Below are 22,343 nucleotides of genomic sequence, written 5' to 3'. Positions count from 1 at the left end.
CCTCCTTATATACAAAGTATAAACATTGCGATCATCTACTACTGGTCTATTGAAGGTTCCAAGCCACAGTCTAAAGAAAATCGGGGATGCAGCCTTTGCTAACTATGTGTAACAGAGACAACTCGCCCCTGCCACGAATTCGACCATGCCTTGAGTGGGAGTCGAACCCCAGGCGTCCGCACTGCGGGCGACATCACAAACCGCTGCGCCAAGAAAGGAATTCCCTTCTAAGCGCTCAGTTTGGATGCCTCTGGGGAGTGAGTTTTACACCCGTTACACTCACCCCCCCTAAACTCACACCACCCAAGGCATCCGGGTCACGGCACCAGTGTAACAGAGACAACTCGCCCCTGCCACGAATTCGACCATGCCTTGAGTGGGAGTCGAACCCCAGGCGTCCGCACTGCGGGCGACATCACAAACCGCTGCGCCAAGAAAGGAATTCCCTTCTAAGCGCTCAGTTTGGATGCCTCTGGGGAGTGAGTTTTACACCCGTTACATATGCACCAAAGTTATGGAACACACTACCTATGGACATTAGGGAAGCTAGATCTCTTAATATTTTCAGAAATAAGCTAAAAACGTACCTCTTCACCATAGCCTTCTAATACACCCCACTGTTGATTGTACTGTAGCACTATTTTACTCTGGCCATTCTATTGCATAATTTTACTATCTATTCTACTATTCTATTATTGCACTGTATTATTGGTGTGCAAACCAGTCAACTTACAAAAAAGAGCCTGTTGGAGGATTTCAACAAGATAAATGTGACAACAGTGCAAAATATTTCACTATAATATTTCAAAGCGAAGTAAAAAATATTATAATAATTATTTGATCATGTTAAATTATCATTTGATCATGTTAAAAAAGGGAAAATAAAAAACATTTGTTTAAAAAAAAAAAAGAAAAAAAAGACGATGATCATCAGTGCCCTACTGATAGTGGTCTAAATATGCCGATGCTATAATCTAGGGCTGCTGCAATCATAACATTTTGTAATGACAATTATTGTTTCACAAATCTCGGGATAGTAAGAGAGACAGAGAGATATAGTCAGAGAGACAGAGAGAGAGAGATAGAAGTGTGTTGGTAAATCTCCCTCTCAATGAAGATTACATACTGTTACACTCTAATCTAGGGCTGCTGCAATCACAACATTTTGTAATGAAAATGATTGTGATGAATGATTTAAGTGTCTCACAGTGTCTCATTGGGCTTAAAGGAACACATTAGCTTACCATCTTCTCCAGAGAGAGAGACAAGAAGATAGATACCAGTTTCCTCTCTGTGCATTCAGTAGAAAGCTATCTGGCTGCATGGTAGCCTAGCTTAGCACAATGAATGGAAGCGGACATGACCGGTTAGCCTAGGCATTGTCCAACTAACACCTCTCCCGAAGGCTAACTGGTCATGTCCGCAAAATGTTGGTGTACTGTGTTCTTTTAAATCCAACGAGGTCCGTGTTGCTCACTGTGCTGCTTTGCAACAATATCATGAGAAACAAGCACCTCTCTGTGACCTTTAGACATGTACAGTATTTAATATGCAGCAGATTTATCTGAATACAAGTAATGGCCCAGTGGGTAATAGGATATGAATTTTTACCAATTTGCAAACATATTTGCTTTTATTTGAAAATGAATATGTAGGAAGAAAATGTCAAAAGGGGAAAATAAAACATAAACATACAAAATAACTGTGATTATCTCATATAATAACTGTGATGATCTCATGTAATAACTGTGATGATCTCATGTAATAACTGTGATTATCTCATGTAATAACTGTGATTGTCTCATATCATAACTGTGATTATCTCATGTAATAACTAATGATATACTCTAATCATATCTCCACTACAGGGCAATGTTGATTTCCAATAGTTTCAAAATTGCAGACGAGACAAAAAAAATGTAGCGGAAAAGGGATGAAAAGAACAAGACTAAAATGAATAAATACTGAAGAACAAGACTAAAATGAATAAATACTGAAGAACAAGACTAAAATGAATAAATACTGAAGAACAAGACTAAAATGAATAAATACTGAAGAACAAGACTATAATGAATAAATACTGCTGGTCCATCATTTGACCCAAACCCACACTGAATCAAAACAGGATATTCTACAGTATGATTGAACTTTAACAAAAAAAATTATAATATGTATATTCTTGTATGTTTGATTTTACAAAACAGGGGAAGTTCTCGATAAGCCTAGTCTAGGCTTCTAAACTTCTCCTACACAATATGGTTATTATGTATTCTTTTTACTTTAGTTTAACTCTTTGTGTTAATAAATAAATACAAATACAAAATACAAATAAAAACCTTCAGATGAAGAAACATGCATGTCTGTTTTTGAGTTATGGATTTCAAATATGACTGTGCCATTATATGACTGTTTGATAAATTCATATTTACAGACAGTACTATATTTGAATTATGTTGATTATTCAAAACATTTCAATACAAACATGTGGTTATTTGTCTCAATGCTTCCACCCTCAGCTCGGAACTAGGCAAGATCTGCATATGGCTCGCTGATAACAAACTATCATTACACATGGGCAAAACAGAGTCCATTCTCTTCGGTTCAAATAACAAACTCAGCAAGACCGACGGCTTCTCAGTTACAGTGGGTGACAATATTGTCACGAGTGTGATGTATGTGGCTGTTGGTGTGTTACGACCTCACCATTCCTATTCCTGCCCTCTAGGGGAAGAGCGAGCACTTCTTAAGGTGACAGCTCAGCCCGCTTCCGGGTTCGTTGTTATGGCAATAAAGATAGCTACAGCCATGGTCTGTAGTCCCTGTAAACAGCGTATCCAGTGTGATTAATATGCTACCATTGTACGGGGTCACATATATAATAAATGGCGACGAGTACGGTTCATCCAGTGACGGCACTGGTTGAAAAGAATCCACGCTAACGTTTATTTGATGACGGAACGAGTGGAAGAGGAATCTACACTGACGCCGGTTAGCGAAGGGGCTAACGTCGGCGGATCTGCTGCGGGACAATCACACAGAGGGATGGCTGGTATCATCGGGCATATCGTGGCTTTTGATGAATCGACGGAGCAGTGGCCGACTTATGTGGAACGGTTTGAACATTTTGTGGCTGCAAATGACATTTCCGATGAGAAGAGGCTTCCGGTGTTTTTGAGTCTACTAGGGGCAACAACATACGGGTTACTGCGCAGTTTGATTGCTCCGGATAAACCGGGGGATATAACTTATACTCAGACTGTGCGAGCATTGCAAAGCCATTTTTCTCCCAAGCCCATTGTGATTGCGGAAAGATTCCGTTTCCATAAAAGACATCAATCGGAGGGGGAGACAATAGCCCAGTATATTGCGGATTTGAAGAAGCTGTCGGCCGAACAAGGGGGGTGCATCGCCTTTCACCACATATAGTGGGAGCCGTGCTTGGTCTCTGTTCATTTGAACCTTCACCTTTACCACCCCCACTGGTGCGATCACTTCACCTGTATATGTTTTCAGCAGAATGTGGGTGTGGCGCAGGCGAATATGACTGAACTTTTCACTATACATTTTCTCTGATATAAGTGAAACGGCTGCCCCCGTGTCAAGCTCCATGTCAATCATTTGCCCCTCCACTTTTGGCCTAACCCAAATCACTGATGAGGCTGAACCGCCCTGCTGAGACACATCACCTGCTGCATCCACCCTGTGCAGGGCTAATTCCCCATCTGAATCAGACCCCGTATCACTCTGCATCCCCCTGGTGTTCATCTTATTTATCCGCCTTTTTGACCTTTCTCCCCCTCTGTCTCTTTGCTCCCATCTTGTGTTAATCCCCCCTCTGTCTCTTTGCTCCCATCTTGTGTCACTTGCTGCTTTATTTTCCTGCTTGCTCTCTCTGCATGTACGTGCAATATGGCCTTTCTTACCGCAACGGTGACAGGCCTGGAAAGATGAAATTACCTACCTGGGTTCCATCCTAGAGGCTAATTTCCTGTGACAAAATGGCATCCAATGTAATAAAAAAAAGTCAACCAACGAACTCGATGGCAGGAGCACTCATTCAAGGGTACTACGACTATGCTTGCACCTCATGGTACCAAAGCACCTCAAAGGCGCTAAAAACAAAATTACAAACATCTCAAAACAAACTGGTCAGACTACTGCTTGACCTTACTCCTAGAACCCACCTCACCCCTGCCCACTTTAACAACCTAGGATGGCTTAGAGTAGACGACAGAGTACAGCAACTTGCAATGGGCCTGGTCTACAAGATACACTACTACACGACCAAGGTACCCATGTACATGTCAAAATACTTCCCAAAGGTCAGTGAATACCACGATCACAACACCAGAGGGAGCTCCACAAATCATGTTAAACCCAGATTCGGCTCAAACAAGGGACTAAACACGTTTAGCAATTATGCCACGTCAATGTGGAACGCCCTACCCAAAGCTGTAAAGGAATGTGAATCGCTACCCACTTTCAAAACCACTCTCAAAGAACACCTACGGGGGCTGCAATTAGAAACTGGCCCCTGTAAATGTCCTAACCCAACCCCCTCCAATGTACAGTAAATTACCAAGTATGGTTTTGTCAATATTCCAATGTACAGTTTTGCTTGTACAGTTGTACAGTGTTCCCCACCCACCCCTCCTACCCCACCCAACCACCTCCAATGTACAGCCCCCACCCACCCAACCGCACCCCACCTACCCAACCTCCCCTAATGTACAGTTTTTACGTCAAATGTATATACTCTCTTTTCTGGACTCTTTTTGTATCACAAACAGTACTGTATTTGCAAATCTGGTATGTCATAAATGTATAGATGTAGCAGTACTGTCTATCTGTATGTCATGTATGTCATATATGTACTGATGAATTGAAAATGGGGGACCCTGATGTAAACAAGACGAAAGTCTTTCTCTGGTCTGCATCCCCTTAACAATTGTGTGTATTGAGCTGTACTATATTGTACCCATTCTGCAATCTGTTAATAAAGTTTTCAATTAATCAATTAATCAATCATCTATACTGCCTCAGTACTTGTATCTATCCTCATCCTTGTACTGTATACTGCATTGAATAATCTGATTAATCTCCTTTTGCACTGTCCCACCCAGGCCACACAGGGGCGATAGAGACCTATTATGTGAGTGCTGGGTACTTCTTCCAGCTGAAGTGTGACATCACTGGATGTCATTCCAATGTGAGCTGGAGCAGAAAGGGGAATGACAACTTGACGTCTGGGGTGGAGTTCCATGAGGGAGCGTTGTGGTTCTTACCCGTGGAATCTTCCCATAATGGAACATACATCTGTAGCAGGTAAGATGAAACATGAAAGAAGAACATTTAATGATGACCTCCAGAATAATTTGATGACTCAGGTTTAGCTTCCCTCAATGCACCCGTGTCCTAGACCTGACCATGACATGAAAGGAGGGTTCCCCTTATAAAAAAAAGTATGATGGTAGAGTAGTATGATGGTAGTATGGTGGCAGTATGATGGTAGTACGGTGGTAGTATCATAAATGGTAAATGGCTGCATTTATATAGCGCTTTAATCTAAAGCGCTTTACAATTTGTTACTCACATTTTACCCATTCACTCACACATTCACACACAGACGGCAGAGGCAACCATTCAAGGTGCCAACCTGCTCATCGGTAGCAGTTAGGTATAGTGTCTTGCTCAAGGACACGCTGCCCGGGAGAAGAGGGAATCGAAAATTTAAGTTTTTACCATGGTACTGGCTTTTTTCTTTTTTACCATGCTACTACCATGGTAAAAGTTATTTATCACCATGGTACCACTTTTTTAAATTAGGTTTTTGGTAGATTTTTATAGTTTTTTCTCCGGGCAGTCCGGCAGAGAGAGAGAGGAAGTATGGGAGATAGAGGGGGGAAGACATTCGGCAAAGGTCGCCGGGTCCGGGAGTTGAACCCGGGATGGCCGCATTGCACCGCAGGCAGCGCTGTACGTGGTGCGCCACCCTGGCGCCCCCATGGTACCACTTTTACACTTAAATAATACCATGGTATAATCCAATGTAAACCATCATACCGATGGTAATATCATGGTATTGTCGTCATATGTCAGTCACTGCGATCATCATACATTATACTTTTTTTGGAAATACTATGATACTCTTTAGGATCTGGGCTGTGAATCTCCTTCTAAACACAGAGATTATTTGTAAGACATTGGATTGACCTCCTTGGTAAAACAGTATTTAATATAGTACAGTAACAACATCCTATCCTGTCTGCACTGATAAAGTGACTCTGGCAGATCATGGGAGTTTGAAATGTTGGTGTCCAGCGGGCGCTGTCCTGCTCCTGTTGAGAACAGGTCCATCACAGAGGGAACTCACAGCACTATACCCTGCAAACAGGACCACATCCTCAAGCTGGACAACACGGCACACTTTCAGTGGCTTAAGGTAGGACAGGCCCCGTGTTTACCGTCCTGTTGCTATGTTGTAAAACTGGATGTAGGTTTAGGATGATGAGCCTACTTCACCAACGCTGTATTCAACCCGCGTCATAGTGGGGAGATTCTTGTTGTACTCTAATATGTGACAACTGACAACCAATGTAGAGATAAATCAAAAAGGCCTCTTTATCAAAGCCTCTCTACAAGTTGTTACATCAAGGGATCTGGAACTATTTTATATATCCGTAAGGAGATTCATGAAGTTGGCAATGCTGTGTGAGGGCCATTATGGGCCACGTAATACATTCATAGTGTGTAATTCCAGTCAGTATTTAAAGGCATGTTAGACTTTATCTTGGCAATGGGAGTGGGTTCCTTCATTGAGTGCTTATCCTCGTCATTAGGGCAAAAGTATCTTGTGTTTTATTATAAATTAAATGTAACTAGGGGCGGCTGGGTAGCGCAGCGGACTAAGCGCCTGCCTACCACCGCAGATACTCTGGTATCGAATCCAGCTATCAGCGGTACCTCCGGCTTGGTCGGTCGTCCATACTAACACAATTGGCAGTGTTAGCGGGTGGGAAGCTGGTGGGGTGTGTATCCTGGTCGTTGTAAATAGTGACTCCTACTGGTCGCCTGTTCAGCAGGGAAAGAATCTGGGCGAGGTAGTGTGATCCTCCCACGCATTACACTCCCCCAGTGAGAGTCCTCGCTGTCAGGTGAAAAGAAGCGGCTGGCTGACTCCACATGTATCGGAGGAGACATGTGATAGTCTTCAACCCTCCCTAGGCCGGCAAGTGGGGGGGAAATGCGTGCAGCGACCAGGAAGGGACTTGGCATAACGACTAAATTGGGATGGGAGAAAATACGGAAAAAAGAGGGGAGAAAAAATAGATAAAAAAAATTAAATGTAACTACTGATGTTGAGGCAATATATATAATACTTTTTAATCAAAGCCTCATATCTCCAAAAAGTTGTCACATTATGCGATCTGGAACTATTTTATACATCGAGTGAACATTCTGTCAGAAATGAGGTCTATTTAAGCCTTGCTGATTTCACAGGCACGACTCTTACTAGATAGACAACTGCTCTTTTATGTGGCATAGTGAAAGCAAAGCGACAGTCTCTGTCATTGTCCGAGTAGGACTGTGGTCCTGTGGAACAACATACGGACCAGCTGGGTCACCAGAGGTTTCACGCCGCCACAGACACCGATGCTGGAGTCTACACTTGTCTGGTAAACTTCACTCTGGATGGGAGGCACTACACCACAGCACGCAGCATCCGGCTTAACATCAATCACGGTAAAATTAAATAGATTGTTACTATTACTTGTCCATAACTCTGCTGCTAGGGTTCTCACCCGCACCAAGTCCTGGCATCACATCACCCCCACCCTCATCCACCTCCACTGGCTTCCAGTCAAGTCCTGCATACATTTTTAAGATCCTCCTCATCACCTACAAATCCCTTCACTCCCTTGCCCCCCGGTACCTAGCTGACCTCCTCCATCCCTACATCCCGCCCCGGAGGCTGTGGTCCTCTGACTCCAGTCTCCTTTCCATCCCCACCACCAACCTGCGCACTGTCGGTCCCAGAGCCTTCTCTGTTGCCACACCCTCTGGAACTCCCTCCCTCCAAACATCTGCAACGCTACATCCCTGGACTCTTTCAAATCCCAACTCAAATTTCACCTCTTCACCAAATGTATAAATTACCTGATTCCCCTCTTTTTCTTTTCTTTTCTTTTTTGCTTTGTTGTTACCTTGTTCCTCTGATCTCTTTCCCCTTAGCTGCTCCTTCCCCTTAGCCGCTCCTTCCCCTTAGCCACTCCTTCCCCTTAGCTCATCCTTCCCCTTAGCTGCCCCCCCCCCCTGTTAAGCGCCTTGGGTTTCCTGAAAGGCGCTATACAAATCCAAGAAATTATTATTATTATTATTATTATTATTATTATTACTATAAACAGTGTTTGTGTGCCGCAGTGAGTACCCTCAGGGGTGATGGTTGAGGGTCAGCACTGTATGAGACCAAATTATGGTAAGAACAGGAACTGTAACAGTCTATCTAACTAAAATGGAAGGAATATCTGTCTGTCTGTCTGTCTGTCTGTCTGTCTGAACTAGGAGATAATACAGGAAGACGGTTTTCAGTTGCCTCATGTAAATTTACAGTAAATCTTCTTCTATTTGAATCGCTGTGTATAACAATAACTAGTACAACTCTGTTTGCTGTTGTCAGATCCAGTTTTCTCTCCACCCACTGTGGTGTATCCTGTTCGGGAAACAATAGTTGTTGAGCTGGGCAAGTATTGTGAGATTAATATCAAATCGCAAAATTCACACATTCCAGTCCATTAATAATTTGAATCTAAAGATAATTAATTTCAAGAGTTGAATTATGAATTCTTTGACAAAGTGATGTTTCATTCTACTAATAAATTCCAGGTTCGAAAGTGGAGATCAGCTGTCTTGCAAACTTTGGTTTCAGTGATGAGGAAAACTCCATGGACTGGATTGTTAATGGAAGCTTTAGTGACAATTACAAAGAGTTGAATATTTGTGAAATAAAATAGTGAGTACCTATTCTCTCTCTCCCTCCCTCTCTCTCTCTCTCTCTCTCCTCTCTCTCTCTCTCTCTCTCTCTCTCTCTCGGGATGTGCCTGTCTGTCTGTGTATACTGTACCTCTGTCTTTCTCTCTTGGTCTGTGCCCATCAGTCTGTATGTTGGTCTCTCTCTTTCTCAATTAGGTGTGTGTGTGTGTGTGTGTGTGTGTGTGTGTGTGTGTGTGTGTGTGTGTGTGTGTGTGTGTGTGTGTGTGTGTGTGTGTGTGTGTGTGTGCGTGCGCGAGAGAAAGCATGTGAGTGTTTGCATTCACGGAATGAAGTGTAAAATAGCTGATACCAGCAAAAGTAAAGGAGGCTTATTTGTTTGAACAAAAATGTGCAGTGTTTTGGGTCTTAGTAATGTATTGACGTTTTACATCAAGCAAATGTTTTGCATTCAAAATGGTAATTGCGCCCTCTGCTGTACAAGCGGTGTAATTTGTGATCACTACCATGGCAGAATAAATTGTAGCTGATGCTGTGATACATTGTTCTGTATACCTGATATATTTAATTCCATTGCTAAATTACACATATTTATTTTGTGCTTGATGGAACCATGTATTTAACCATTTCACTACCACACTACCAAAGGGTTAACCCTTTCACTGTGACAATACAGACGGTTAACCCTTTCACTGCCACACGACAAAGGGTTAACCCTTTCACAACCACACTACAGAAGCTTAACCAGTGTGGTAGTGAAAGGGTTAACCTTCTGTAGTGTGGCAGTGAAAGGGTTCAAACGAGATTGAAATCTGAAAATATTGAAAATATTAATATTTTTATTTTTTTTACTTCGATTTTTTTTTTAATGTTCGAAGCTTGTGCCATCGAATGAAGCTTCGAAGTATTTAAGACAGCCCTGCTGATCATATACATTCACATTACTTCCCTGGATCAGCGTTCCCCAGGAGAACCAGGAGGTCTATGGCCAGTGCACTCTCTCCATCTCAGAGGTCCTTCCTAAGTTCCTGGATGTGCCCATACGCTGCCGCGTGGCGAACCCCACCGGGCAGAATGAAGGCCTGGTTTGGCTTCAGAGAGGTACAGCTCTTCAGTCGTCTCTGTGGTTTAGTGGGCCAGATGTGTACTTGTGACATGTTTTTATTTTTCTTTATTTATCTTGCTCTTATCTTGCTCATGTGTGTCTGACTCTTAACACATTCGGGGCCATTGGGATGCGTCTAATAAATCTCTAGAGGACCGGCAAATGTAAACAGACGTGGGGCTGTTTGTAGAGCTAAATCTATACTTTATAGTATTGCTATCTGTCCATTCTCATTGTCAATTGGGACCATAAACCGTCCCTTCAAAATGGATTAAAGAAATAATTTTTTCATCAATACGTTCTCATTTTATAGCGCTGTTAATATAAGCGTTATACGGCATTTGGTCTAGTATATTTCCTGGAAGGCGAGATAAAGGGCTAATAGTTACTAACGTTATATCCAATGGCATTTCCGTTATACAGATTCTACAGTTAAAACTCAAACTGCATATGATCGGCACAATCCTCAAGCATGTATGCATGAAAGGGGGGGGGCGGGGGACGTTGTTTCGTATTATTGATTACCAATAACCGTGTTCGTCTACATAGGCCGATCGTATCGTATTGTATCATAACAAGGCTCGATCGGGCTGTAATTTACGTGAAAAAGATCTTACCATGAGCCGGTTGGATCCCCGCGAGCATTTCCCCGTTATCGATCGCCATCTGGTAGATCGATATGTCCATTGGCTGATGATAAATCCCCTTATTGCATAGTGAAATCCGCAATCCAAAACGTAATCCAAGCTACATGCTGCACATCCAGAATCCAGCTAACTGAAAACTCTATTGAAAGTAAAAAAAAAATAATGCTCCGTTCAGCCACAGGGCACACTGCATTATCGCGATAGCGCCCCTAAGAGGATCTGGCCGGTATTGCACTTTCTCGAATTCAAAGAGTAGGGTACATCTGCAGTGCCGCTCGGCGACCTTGAATAGGTTATTAAAATGGAATAAAAGCCAAAACAACTTGCCACGGAGATATCCGTGCTTCTGTCCACAACGGGTGGAATCGAAACACAGAGATATACCTTGTTGGGCGGGATTGTGTTAACCACCAAAGCCTGCACAGACTACAACGTATATCATGCCAGATAGGGTACAGACCTTCACCTGCACCTTGTGTATACTGTTTATTTGTACTCATAGTATATATTCAGATACAATTTAGTTTTATTGCCTATATTTATTGTAACGTATGGTATAACCGATAGGGCATACAGACCCTCATCTGCACCTTTGTTTACCAAGGGGATCAATAAAGGCTTCCTCCAGGCTGTGGTTGACGGTACAGCCAACCTCTAGAATAAACACCTCTCTACTACTCTCATTAACCACCACAACGTCAGGGGTGTTGGCTGAGATGTTGAAAGATGAAATTACATACCTAGGTTCCATCCTAGAGGCAAATCTTTCCTGTGACAAAATGGCATCCAAGGTAATAAAAAAAGTCAACCAACAAACTAGATTCTCCTCTCTGGTAAACAAGAATACCCTGAAGACTCTGGCAGGAGCACTCGTTCAAGGGTACTACGACTATGCTTGTACGGTACCTCATGGTACCAAAGTACCCCAAAGGCGCTAAAAACAAGATTACAAACATCTCAAAACAAACTGGTCAGACTACTGCTTGACCTTACTCCTAGAACCCACCTCACCCCTGCCCACTTTGACTACCTAGGATGGCTTAGAGTAGACGACACAGAGTACAGCAACTTGCAATGGGCCTGGTCTACAAGATACACTATACGACTAAGGTACCCATGTACATATCAAAATACTTCCCAAAGGTCAGTGAATACCACGACCACAACACCAGAGGAAGCTCAACAAATCATGTTAAACCCAGATTCGGCTCAAACAAGGGACTAAACACGTTTCGCAATTATGCCACATCAATGTGGAACGCCCTACCCAAAGCTGTAAAGGAATGTGAATCCCTACCCACATTCAAAACCGCTCTTAAAGAGCACCTACGGGAGGCTGCAATTCTAAACTGGCCACCGTAAATGTCCAAACCACCCCCACCCCCTCCTAATAGTCAGCCTCCTCCCCACCGTATGTATATATTCTCTCCCCACCGTATGTATATTTCTCTCCCACCCACCCACCCCCTCCTATGTACAGTCTCCTCCCCACCGTATGTATATATTCTCTCCCCACCGTATGTATATTTCTCTCCCACCCACCCCCTCCTAATGTACAGTCCCCTCCCCATCATATACTCTGTCAGGATCTATGGGTAACAGTACTGTATATTTGCATATCGTATATGTCACAAATGTAACAGTACTATATACCTGTATGTCATGTATGTCCCTATGCCATAAATGTCATGATGTCATATGTGTATGTCATAAATGTCACTATGAATTGAAAATGGGGGACCCTGATGTAAACAAGACAAACGTCTTTCTCTGGTCTGCATCCCCTTAACAATTGTATGTATTGAGCCATACTGTATTGTACACATTCTGCAATCTGTTAAATAAAGTTTTCATTCATTCATTCATTCACTCACTCACTCACTCACTCACACACACACACACCGTATGTATATGCGCACGCATGCACGCACGCACGCACACACACACAGTCCTGGCTCGCTGATAACAAACTATCACACACACACACACACACACACGCAGGGAAAATGCACATCCAAGATAAAGTGCGACAGTTGCTAAATACATTCACTGTTCACATCCCAGATAAAGTGTGACAGGTGCTAAATACAATACATTCTCATTGGGAGCTATTAGACATTCCTTCTCTCTTCATAACTGTCTTTCCTTTAATGGAGTAACGATGGATGCTCTGTTGCTTATCAAAGACTGGATGCTGTGGTAACCTTTCTGTTTTGGCTTAGTTTGAAATAATACACCATAGTTTGATCAATTCTTCTTCTCTCTCTTCCTCCTAGTTGAGCACAGTGCCTTCTACACCTGCCTGGCTCTCAGCCTGGCCTTCTCATTGGTCCTTGTGGCTGTGATCACCGCTGTTGTCTTCAAGGTGGACTTGGTGTTGATTTACAGGAAACTGCGGCCCCATCTGGCCAAACAAAGAGGTGAGTGTTTTATAAAGAAAATGGTAAATATTGCATTATATAGGGCTTTCCTATTTTTGTTACTCACCCATTCACTCACCTATTCACACACAGATGGCAGAGGCAACCATGCAAGGTGCCAACCTGCACATCAGGGCCCTGTTCCTCGTACCTGGCTAACTGAGTTAGCCGGATAATTTTCAGGATAACTTGACAAAAGTCAGACGTTTCGGTTCCCTGAAGCACGTTTGTCTAAATCACTATGGCAACAGATCAAAAAGTTTGAACCTGCTCCAGCGCAGGGTTTAGTTCAGTTAGCTGGATAAACTGACCACGCCCTCGCAAAAAAATGCCAGCTCCCTTCCTCACAGATCCCGTTATACCATAATGAATTATGTTTTTGTGCTTCGTTTTTCTAGAGGGGGCTTTTGAAATGTAAAACAATAGACCTAAAATGCTGATAATAAATCATATTCAGCCTATGGATTTACTTTGTGCTAAATAATGCACGTCATAGCTATACGGCGCTTGCGAGTCGCGACACACACTATGTGGTTATTTTAACACTTTCAGTGCCCACCACGTGATAACACGTGTTATCAGCCCGACGCCTGAATGCCCACCACGACAATTAGCGTGTTATTTTTTTATTAGCAATCTGAATTCATATTTCATCAACCGAGTCTCTCGTTGGTAAACCAGCCCCATCAGGAGCTCAGATGTGAAAAAGCGCCCCCTATCGTCTCCCAGATGGTAATGCACCCTTTTGGAATGGACTCAATGAAAATGGATGAGAAAAGAAAAATCCGGAATCCACATTTTACTTCTCAGGCATGTAACCCGAGCTGATTGCAGTCATTCTGGTCCCTCAGAACAGCGTGGAATATGTGTTTCCAGTACCCAGCGTTTGATCAATAAAAGCGATCGATTTTTGGAATGGCGATCAGGAATTGGAATGATCTTTTTGGAGAACATCTGATCTGAGGTAAGGAATCTATTTTACAAGTCTTGGGATAATCAGAGTTGTATTCGCTGAGATCTCAGCGTTCGCCCTATGTGTGTGTGTGTGTGGGCGATGGCTTTGAGGAAATCAGAGAATCGATTTTTCAGATCGCTATATAGCGTGCATACGTACACATATACTATCGATAATCTAGCATTTTTGTGTATTCTAGAATATTCCAGTACAGGGCGTTTATCATGGAATCTTTAAATTTTCCGTGAAAACGAGGGCTTTTCAAAATGCTATAAAACGAAAATGAACCGATAAAAAAACAATCTGCTTCGACAATGTTGACTGGAAAACGAGTCATTGATAAGCGATGGGCAGATTAGACACATAGCCATAATTTAAAACATAGATTAGGCGTTATTAACGCTAACATTGAAGTGGATGGTGGGCATTCAAGCACTAAATAGTGCGCCCCCTGCAGGCACTGAAAGTGTTAATAACGGGGATATTTTTAATGAATGAAACTTATCGGGCGTTTGGCTCTGATTCGTTTCATATTCTCCGCTGTGGATGTATTTGCTTAACGGAGCGCCCGCACTGTTATCTGATGATGAACAAGAGGGTGATGAACATGACTGGTGTCACTCGTATAAACCAAAGGTTAATCAATTCAATGCATGTATGGATGATGTCCGATTAAACAGATTAAAACCTGATTAATATTGAAACTGTATAGCCTCCAAGCCTCTCTGACACGTTATTTTGGTGGTCGCGCCTTGAAAACTTTGGGAACCATGTATTTATATAGTACATGATACCTAAGCGCATACAGTACAGATATCCTCATAAGTATCTATTCATTCGTATCAATTAGATACTCTTTGGGCTTGTTTTTATCTACTTATTCTGAAAGAGTTTAACTAATTATTTTCGCTAGCAAGATCTCATTCGATTATTCATTCCATTAAGCCTACTGCCTACTAAATATAATCTGATTGATTGGGGTAATGAGGGACTTAAAATGTGCCTATAGATATGCATTTAACGATAGGTTATGTAGATAACCTAGTTATATTAGTATTGGCTGAGCGTCCCGCTCTGAGCCTTATGAGATACCCCTTATCTCCTATGATACCTACTGTATCCCCAACGAACAACTACATGCACCCACACCTGTATGGGGCCCCGCCCCTATGGAGGAGTAGCCCATATAACCATGACTCTGGTCACCAAACACCCTTCCTCGCCAAATCCCGTTCCAGGAAAAGATCCCTCAAGAGGGAACTCAGGGCCGCGCAGAGCGGGACGCTCAGCCAATACTAATATAACTAGGTTATCTATATAACCTATCATTATATATCGTATTTGCTTATCGCGTCCCGCTCTGAGCCTTATGAGATATGGGGAAGAGCGGACGCGAGACCCGACAGATGTACCCCCTGAGGACCCGTAAGCCCACATCAAGGGGTGCGGGGAGCCCTGTCACCCCATCCTTCCTAATGAAGGGGGGGCGCAGTCAACTCCACCTGAATGCGAACAAGAGGGAACCAGAACCCCTTGAACACACCGTACAGGCGGAACCATGTGTGACTCAACACACTGTGGCCCATACCCATACACTCCTGCTACCCGACCAAGGACGGGAAGCAGGAAAGGCCACAGACCCCAGAACCGCCTGGGAGACAGAACCCCCGGTCATGTCCATGAGGTAAAACCTTACAAAGGGACCCGGGGAGGACCATGAAGCTGCAGCACAGATGTCCTCCACCGAGGCCCCACCCAGGAGAGCGGCAGAAGCAGCCACTCCACGAGTGGAGTGCGCCCTGACGCCCCCAGGGGCATCCTGCCCAGCCAACGTGTAGCAGAGGGTAATGCCCTCGCACAATCAATGGGACAGGCGCTGCTTCGACAGTGCCTTACCAGCACGAGCCCCACCGTAACAGACAAAAAGCTGGTCGGTAACCCTGAAGTCCTGAGTACGGCTGAGGTAAATCCCCAAAGCACGGACTGGACATGACAGGTGAAGGCCCGCATCTAACTCACTAGTGTGAGGAGGAGGACGAAACGCCTGAACCACAATATCCCGGGAGCGGAAGGAACTCCGGATATTCTTAGGCACGAAAGCAGGATTAGGTCGCAGAGTGGCACCGCAATCGGTCCGAAAAGACAGGCACTCTGGACGTACCGAGAGAGCACAGAGCTCACCTACGCGTTTAGCGGAAGTGACAGCCAGTAGGAACGCGGTCTTGAAGGACAGCTGTCCCAACGGCGCCTGCTCGAGCGGCTCAAACGGGGCCAAGGACAACCGACCGAGGACCAATTGAAGATCCCAAGTCGGAGCCAAGGAGCGTTGCACCGGCTTAACGCGTCGAGCGCCAAGCAGGAAACGCTTCACAAGAGGGTGGCTGAACAAGACATCCCCTCAAACCCCTCATGATAGGAGGATATAGCTGCTGCATATACCCTCACCGTCGAAGCCGGCAGTCTATCAAGGAGAGACTGGAGGTAACTAAGGACAGCATCCAGGGGGCAGGAGACTGAGTCCCGGCCCCCTGCCTTACACCACACTTGGAACATACGTCATCTGCCCGCGTAAGCGCGACAGTGGAGGGAGCATGCGCATTCCAGATGGTAACACCATCAGGATCAAGAACCTGCGCCCCTCAACGTACCCGTCCAAACAACTGACCTAACAGATGTATGGGGAAGAATCCCTGGCGGCACGGCATCGGTCCCAGACCTGCCTGGCCATGTCCAGACATAATCCTCACCCGTCAGGATGAAGACCGCCCCGCGACAGTACACCTGCACCCACATTCTCCCTGCCGGGGATGTGGGGAGCCCTCAGGCCGCGCAGATGGAGGACGCCCATAGCCAGCCGCCCGCCGCCTGGTGCAGACAGGGGGAGCGTACTCCTCCCTGTCTGTCGATACACGACACTGACGTTGTATCGTCCGTCCTGATCAACACCATTTGTGGACCAGAAGGACCGCTTTCAACACCAACACATTGAACGTAGCGCAGACCGGGCAGCATGGTTTGCCAGCTGCCCCCTACTGCGTTGGCCCGACGCGTCACCAGCGAGGGAGGCGTCGGTGAAAACGCGACGTGAGACAGCGCCGTAACCGTCCTAGGACGGAACCTCCCGAGAGTGTTGACAACACGCTCTGAGATGGATGCCCATAGCCCTCCAACCGTTGACTGGGAAGAGGAGTACTCTACATCCAGTCTACAGCAACCCCAGGCTGGTAGAGACCTGCCTGGTACGAGACCTGACGATCCACCTTGACCGCGAAGGACCAGAACGTCATCAGGGCAGAACACTCCGTAACCCCTGACGACGCAGAGGCCCCAGTGCGGCCTCCACGCACTTGGTGAAGATGCGGGGAGCCAGAGAAAACCGAACGGCAGCCTCTGGTACTCATACGCTAACCCTGCAAAGGAAGCGTAGGTAAGCCCTAGGATGGAAGATCGGAGATGCGCATACGCATCCTACAGGTCTATGGAGGAGAACCAGACCCCCACCTGACAGTGTTCAACAGGTAGGAGACGATCCAAAAAATGCTGAACCTTCCCATGGGACAGGTCCAGCCTGGGTCTTACACCCCTCCCTCCCGACTTCTCAGGCAGAGAACACCGGGAGGAGAACGCCACGACGATGGCTTGCTTCGTCCACAGAGATTGAATCTCGTTGACCAGAGCTGTCACTGCTGGAGACCCTGACAATAGGGTCTGTACCAAACCTGAAAACGGGTGGGGTTGTGTAAACACAAGTCCCCGCCTCAGCGTTCTCTCCATCCACCTCGACATATGGTACTGCCGTAGTCATATGTGATGACACTCCCAACGCACCCGCCGTCACGTGGCGCAGGTCCGCCAGGAACTGTAGATAGTTGGCCCGGTCCCCCCGCTGTGCGTAGCCAACCCTGGAACCGTGCGAGCAGCGCGTTCCGTGTCGGAACATCTGACCCTGACACCACCCACGAGGCAATCGCACCCAAGGGGGAACCCTGACAGAAAGGGCCGGTCTGATACGGGGGGCTTCCGATGAAAAAAGCCCCCCCACTGAACACCCCTCCAGAACATGCTGAGGAGTTGTTCTGCAGCCGGACATGCAAGGTGTAAGGCCCCCATGGGTTCCTACACACCGTAGCCCTGCAGTGATATTACTACCACCCCAAATCACGTGTGCCTGCGACCACTTGCCAATATTTCAGGAGTGGGAGGCACCAACATGATACCTGGCCTGGCGAAGGCGAGGCCGGGGAAGCCCGCACTGTGTGCCTCAAAAGGTTTCGAGCCCCCCTGCTGACAACACTTAAGTTGACAGACGTAACACCAGGCTCAACCAACACAGCTCAAGGTGTGGGAGCCGCTTGACAGCACAACATTCTCATGGACAGACCCAGGCTCAGCCATCAACTGGGTGTCAGCCCCTGTCCCCATGAGAAGCGAAAGGGGGGCCGCCCGCGCATCAACGAAGGCACGCGGCCCGCAGCCAAAGGAAACAATCAGAGCCCACTTTTTCCGCTGGTGTTGGGGAAGGGAGTGATCGGAGAGCGGGCTGCTCGCGGCAGGACGGTGACGGCTTGTTTGTTCAAGCCGAACCCATCCTACATGGCCGATCCCTCGGCCGCCAAGGCTGTCGGCCTTGTGGACACCTGTCGAATCAACGCCCAGGATACCTCCGGCGGGGGAAAACATGGCCGCCTGTCGAGGGCCTCGTCATCGCCGCTGACGAGGCCGTGCTCTCTCTTCTTCTGGCTGCGCGGTGTGAGGCGGTGTAGGGCCTAGGACAATACCGCCCGCGCTCCAGCAGAAGACCAAAATCCCCTGCGGAGAGGGGAACCCTGAGCGGTTATAGCTTGCGGCTGGGTCAAAGCTAATAACGTCAACAACCTCGCGCAATGTGTCGACGTCGGCTGGCCCTCAAGGCCCCGCCACCAGACACAATTTTTTTAATAGAAAAAAACAGCAATTCGAACACAGTTCTAATCGTTGCCAATTCCATACCGTGGCGGTACAAGCTTTAACAGCCCACCAGCCACTCGCCAGGCCGACCCACCCATGGCGTCGGCCGGGCGGGGCACTGTTTCAATATGTCAAAACCAAAGGACTGATGTTAACACGGAGCACCAGTGGTGGTTGCAAACAGCAACCTCCACTGTGGTGTGCACCATGAAAGGGTTAAATGAATAAAAGAACTAAACCACAAAATACTGTAGAATGAGCAAACCCATACACACAACGTTAAGGGGAGGCGGACCAGAGCGAACTAGTCCCGCCTTCATTCAAAATATTCACAACAGCACACCAGCCCTAGCTTAGCCCATTTACCAAAAAAGGGAAACAAAGCCCCCCCCCGCACTACTCCCCCAGTATACCGATTGACCGTCAGTATGAATGGTTGAGAGGAGAGAAAACTGTAGCAAGACAGACCTTCTCATAGCAGAGTGACAGAACGAAACAATAGCCCACTACACAGGGCCGCCTCAGGGGGTGGGGGGCCTCGCGTCTGTGCCCTGCCCCTATACCACTACAGCCTAGCATGAGGCGATGTGGGACCCAGATCAACAACCGCCTGCGCACAGACACGCAACATGTTTACCATGTCGGCTGGACCCATAGCCCCACTACCCGACGCCAATGTGGATAGGAACTAGCCAGCTGAGCCATAACCCGCCGTTAAGTCCCATCCTGCAGTAATACCACAACAGCTACCGACTGACCTTCATTGATGAACCGGGCAAGAGGAGGGAGAAGTGACAACATCTCACGGCGGAGACATTAGAACAGCGTAGCAGTTAGCAGTAGTGATAGCATGCGGCATTAGCGATAGCATGTAGCATAGCATTAGATGTTTAGTAGCACGCCCAAGACAGCTTGGAAACCGTTCCCTGCAGTGAACGTTCACCAAACCATCCTGCCCCCGGCGCCAACACACAACATCATCAGACGAGGAACATCAACATAGGCCCGTCGTGTCGCCGAAAACATGCGTCGAAGATGCCAGGGGCCAGCAACCTCCGGTAAGCTTTCAACATTATGACTCTGATCTTTTTCATCCTGCTAGTTACGTATGGTGCACGCAGCCAGTACGCTGGAACGAAAATAGAGGAAGGGTGTTTGGTGACCAGAGTCATGGTTATATGGGCTACGCCTCCATAGGGGCGGGGCCCCATACATGTGTGGGTGCATGTAGTTGTTCGTTGGGGATACAGTAAGTATCATAGGAGATAAGGGGTATCTCATAAGGCTCAGAGCGGGACGCGATAAGCAAATACGATATATAACTTGTCTGATTGATTGATTGATTTTATTAATGGATTAAAAACACACAACAAGGATCCAAAGGATAACATGAGAAAGAGTAAAACCCTTATTTCCGTCATGGTCCCAGGGCTGTTAGGCCACAACAAAAACACGACAATAACACAAAACACATACATTTAAAACATTATAAGACTAACCTATCGCTAAAATTGTATACCCCACAATAACTAAAAACTGGTTGGAAACCCATTCAAACTATAGGGGGCTATTCCTCTATTCTGTCCATGAGCCACTTCCTGACGCTGTGGAGGCTCAAGCTCTGCTTGATGGGGATAGGCAGCTTGTTCCAATCCTGGGCTCCAGAGAAAGTAAGGGAGCACTGGCCCAGTTTGGATCGGAAAGAAGCAGGCTTCAGGTTTGCTATGCTTGCTCTAGTTCTGTGGTTGTGGGATTCGTTGACCGGGGTGAAGTAGTTCTGGAGGTATCTAGGGGACCTTTGATTTATAATATTGTGCACTATGTTCAGTCTGAGCTGGGTAACTCTGGCCTCCACAGGAAGCCAGTTTAGCTCCTGAAAGTGACTCCTCCCTATGTGGGTGCGAGGGCCAAGACCCATTACCACCCTTACCAGCTTTTTTTGGGAAACCTGAAGCTTCTTTTTTATGGTCACTGTCAGGCCCTCGAACCACAACACGCTACCATAGTCAAATTGGCAGAGTACTAGGCTATTTGATAGTAGCCTGAGGCTATCTCTGCCAAGGAGGTTGGCTTTCCTAGCTAGGTACCTGGTGCGGGCGTTGACTTTGCCCAGTACTTGGGAGGCCATAGCCTCCCCATCTAGGCTTCCGTCTATCATAAAGCCTAGATACTTCGCTTTTTTTTTGCTGTTTTAGGGTTACAGCTCCTAACTGGATGTTAAACTCCCGTGCTTTCCTGAGTTTGGGCTTGGAGCCTAATAGTACTGCCTCTGTGTTACCTAGGTGAAGAGAAAGCCTGTCGGCAAGGCGATTGAGCCGTACTGTATTGTACCCATTCTGCAATCTGTTAATAAAGTTTTCAATCAATCAATGCCGTTAGAAAATCAGGATTTCTGCGATCGACACCTGCTGTCTTTTCAGGTGAGGCGGCCGCGCGCAATTATCCTGAGTATCAAGTCTGGTTCGAATTAACGAGAGTGAATCAACGTTCGAGGGAACAGGGAAAGCCTGGTTTCAAACATCGGGTTAATTGAATCTGGCTAATGGGACTTTTGATCGACTTAGTTGAACCAGGTACGGGGAATAGGGCCCAGGAGACATTAGGAGTTATGTGTCTTGCTCAAGGACACTTCGACACGCGGCCCGGGAGGAGCAGGAATCGAACCAGGAACCTTCCGACGACCAGGCGGCCACTCTACCTCCTGAGCCACTGTCGCCCAAAAAGGGAAAATGGCGTGCTTCTAGTAGTGGGATGCTCATTTCACATGTGCAGATTTAACACAAATGATAATACACTTTATGTGTAGAACACTCTTCAAAACAGTTACACTGTATATAGTTTCTTTTGTGTGTGTTTAGGATGCTATTTCGTTTAATATTTGCATTTGGTGTATGCAAGTACTATATACAGCTGGAAGGGGGAAATAAAGGAATTGTATGAAAAGTTATATGTTGTACTGTTGTTGCTACATGTCTTTAAAGGTGCTATATAACATTGAGCCAATAGATGTCCCACTAGAGCACCAGCATGTCTCAACTAGCAACACCTTTATCCAATCAGGGGCATTCCACATGGGGAAATGGGAGGTAGGGGGGGGGGGGATACATGCACGCAACATGTAAATAACAACATTCATTTTGGACCAGCCAATATTTTTGATCAATGATCAATTCTAAAATCTATTATTTCCTTGGGGGAAAAGCGATACTTTTATTCTACACCTTTCTAAAAGCCTGTGCTTTATAAAGTGCTTTATCTATAGCACCTTGAAATATAATTTA

At 45.9% G+C, this 22,343-nt stretch overlaps 1 protein-coding gene across 1 annotated transcript in view; it reads left to right on the top strand.

Moving 5' to 3' along the window:
* The window catches only part of il1rl2 (interleukin 1 receptor-like 2), a 110,277-nt gene that overhangs the window by 58,921 nt on the left and 29,013 nt on the right, over window positions 1-22,343 (top strand). The window contains exons 2-8 of the mRNA XM_084311041.1: window positions 5,124-5,325; window positions 6,280-6,442; window positions 7,584-7,743; window positions 8,678-8,740; window positions 8,884-9,010; window positions 9,947-10,089; window positions 13,017-13,160. Coding sequence (XP_084167167.1) covers window positions 5,124-5,325; window positions 6,280-6,442; window positions 7,584-7,743; window positions 8,678-8,740; window positions 8,884-9,010; window positions 9,947-10,089; window positions 13,017-13,160 — 1,002 coding nt within the window. The remainder of the gene's footprint in view (window positions 1-5,123; window positions 5,326-6,279; window positions 6,443-7,583; window positions 7,744-8,677; window positions 8,741-8,883; window positions 9,011-9,946; window positions 10,090-13,016; window positions 13,161-22,343) is intronic.

Source organism: Notolepis coatsorum (assembly GCF_963971535.1).
Source record: "Notolepis coatsorum genome assembly, chromosome: 3".
Classification (NCBI taxonomy): Eukaryota; Metazoa; Chordata; class Actinopteri; order Aulopiformes; family Paralepididae; genus Notolepis; species Notolepis coatsorum.
This window is presented reverse-complemented; position numbering and strand designations above follow the sequence as displayed.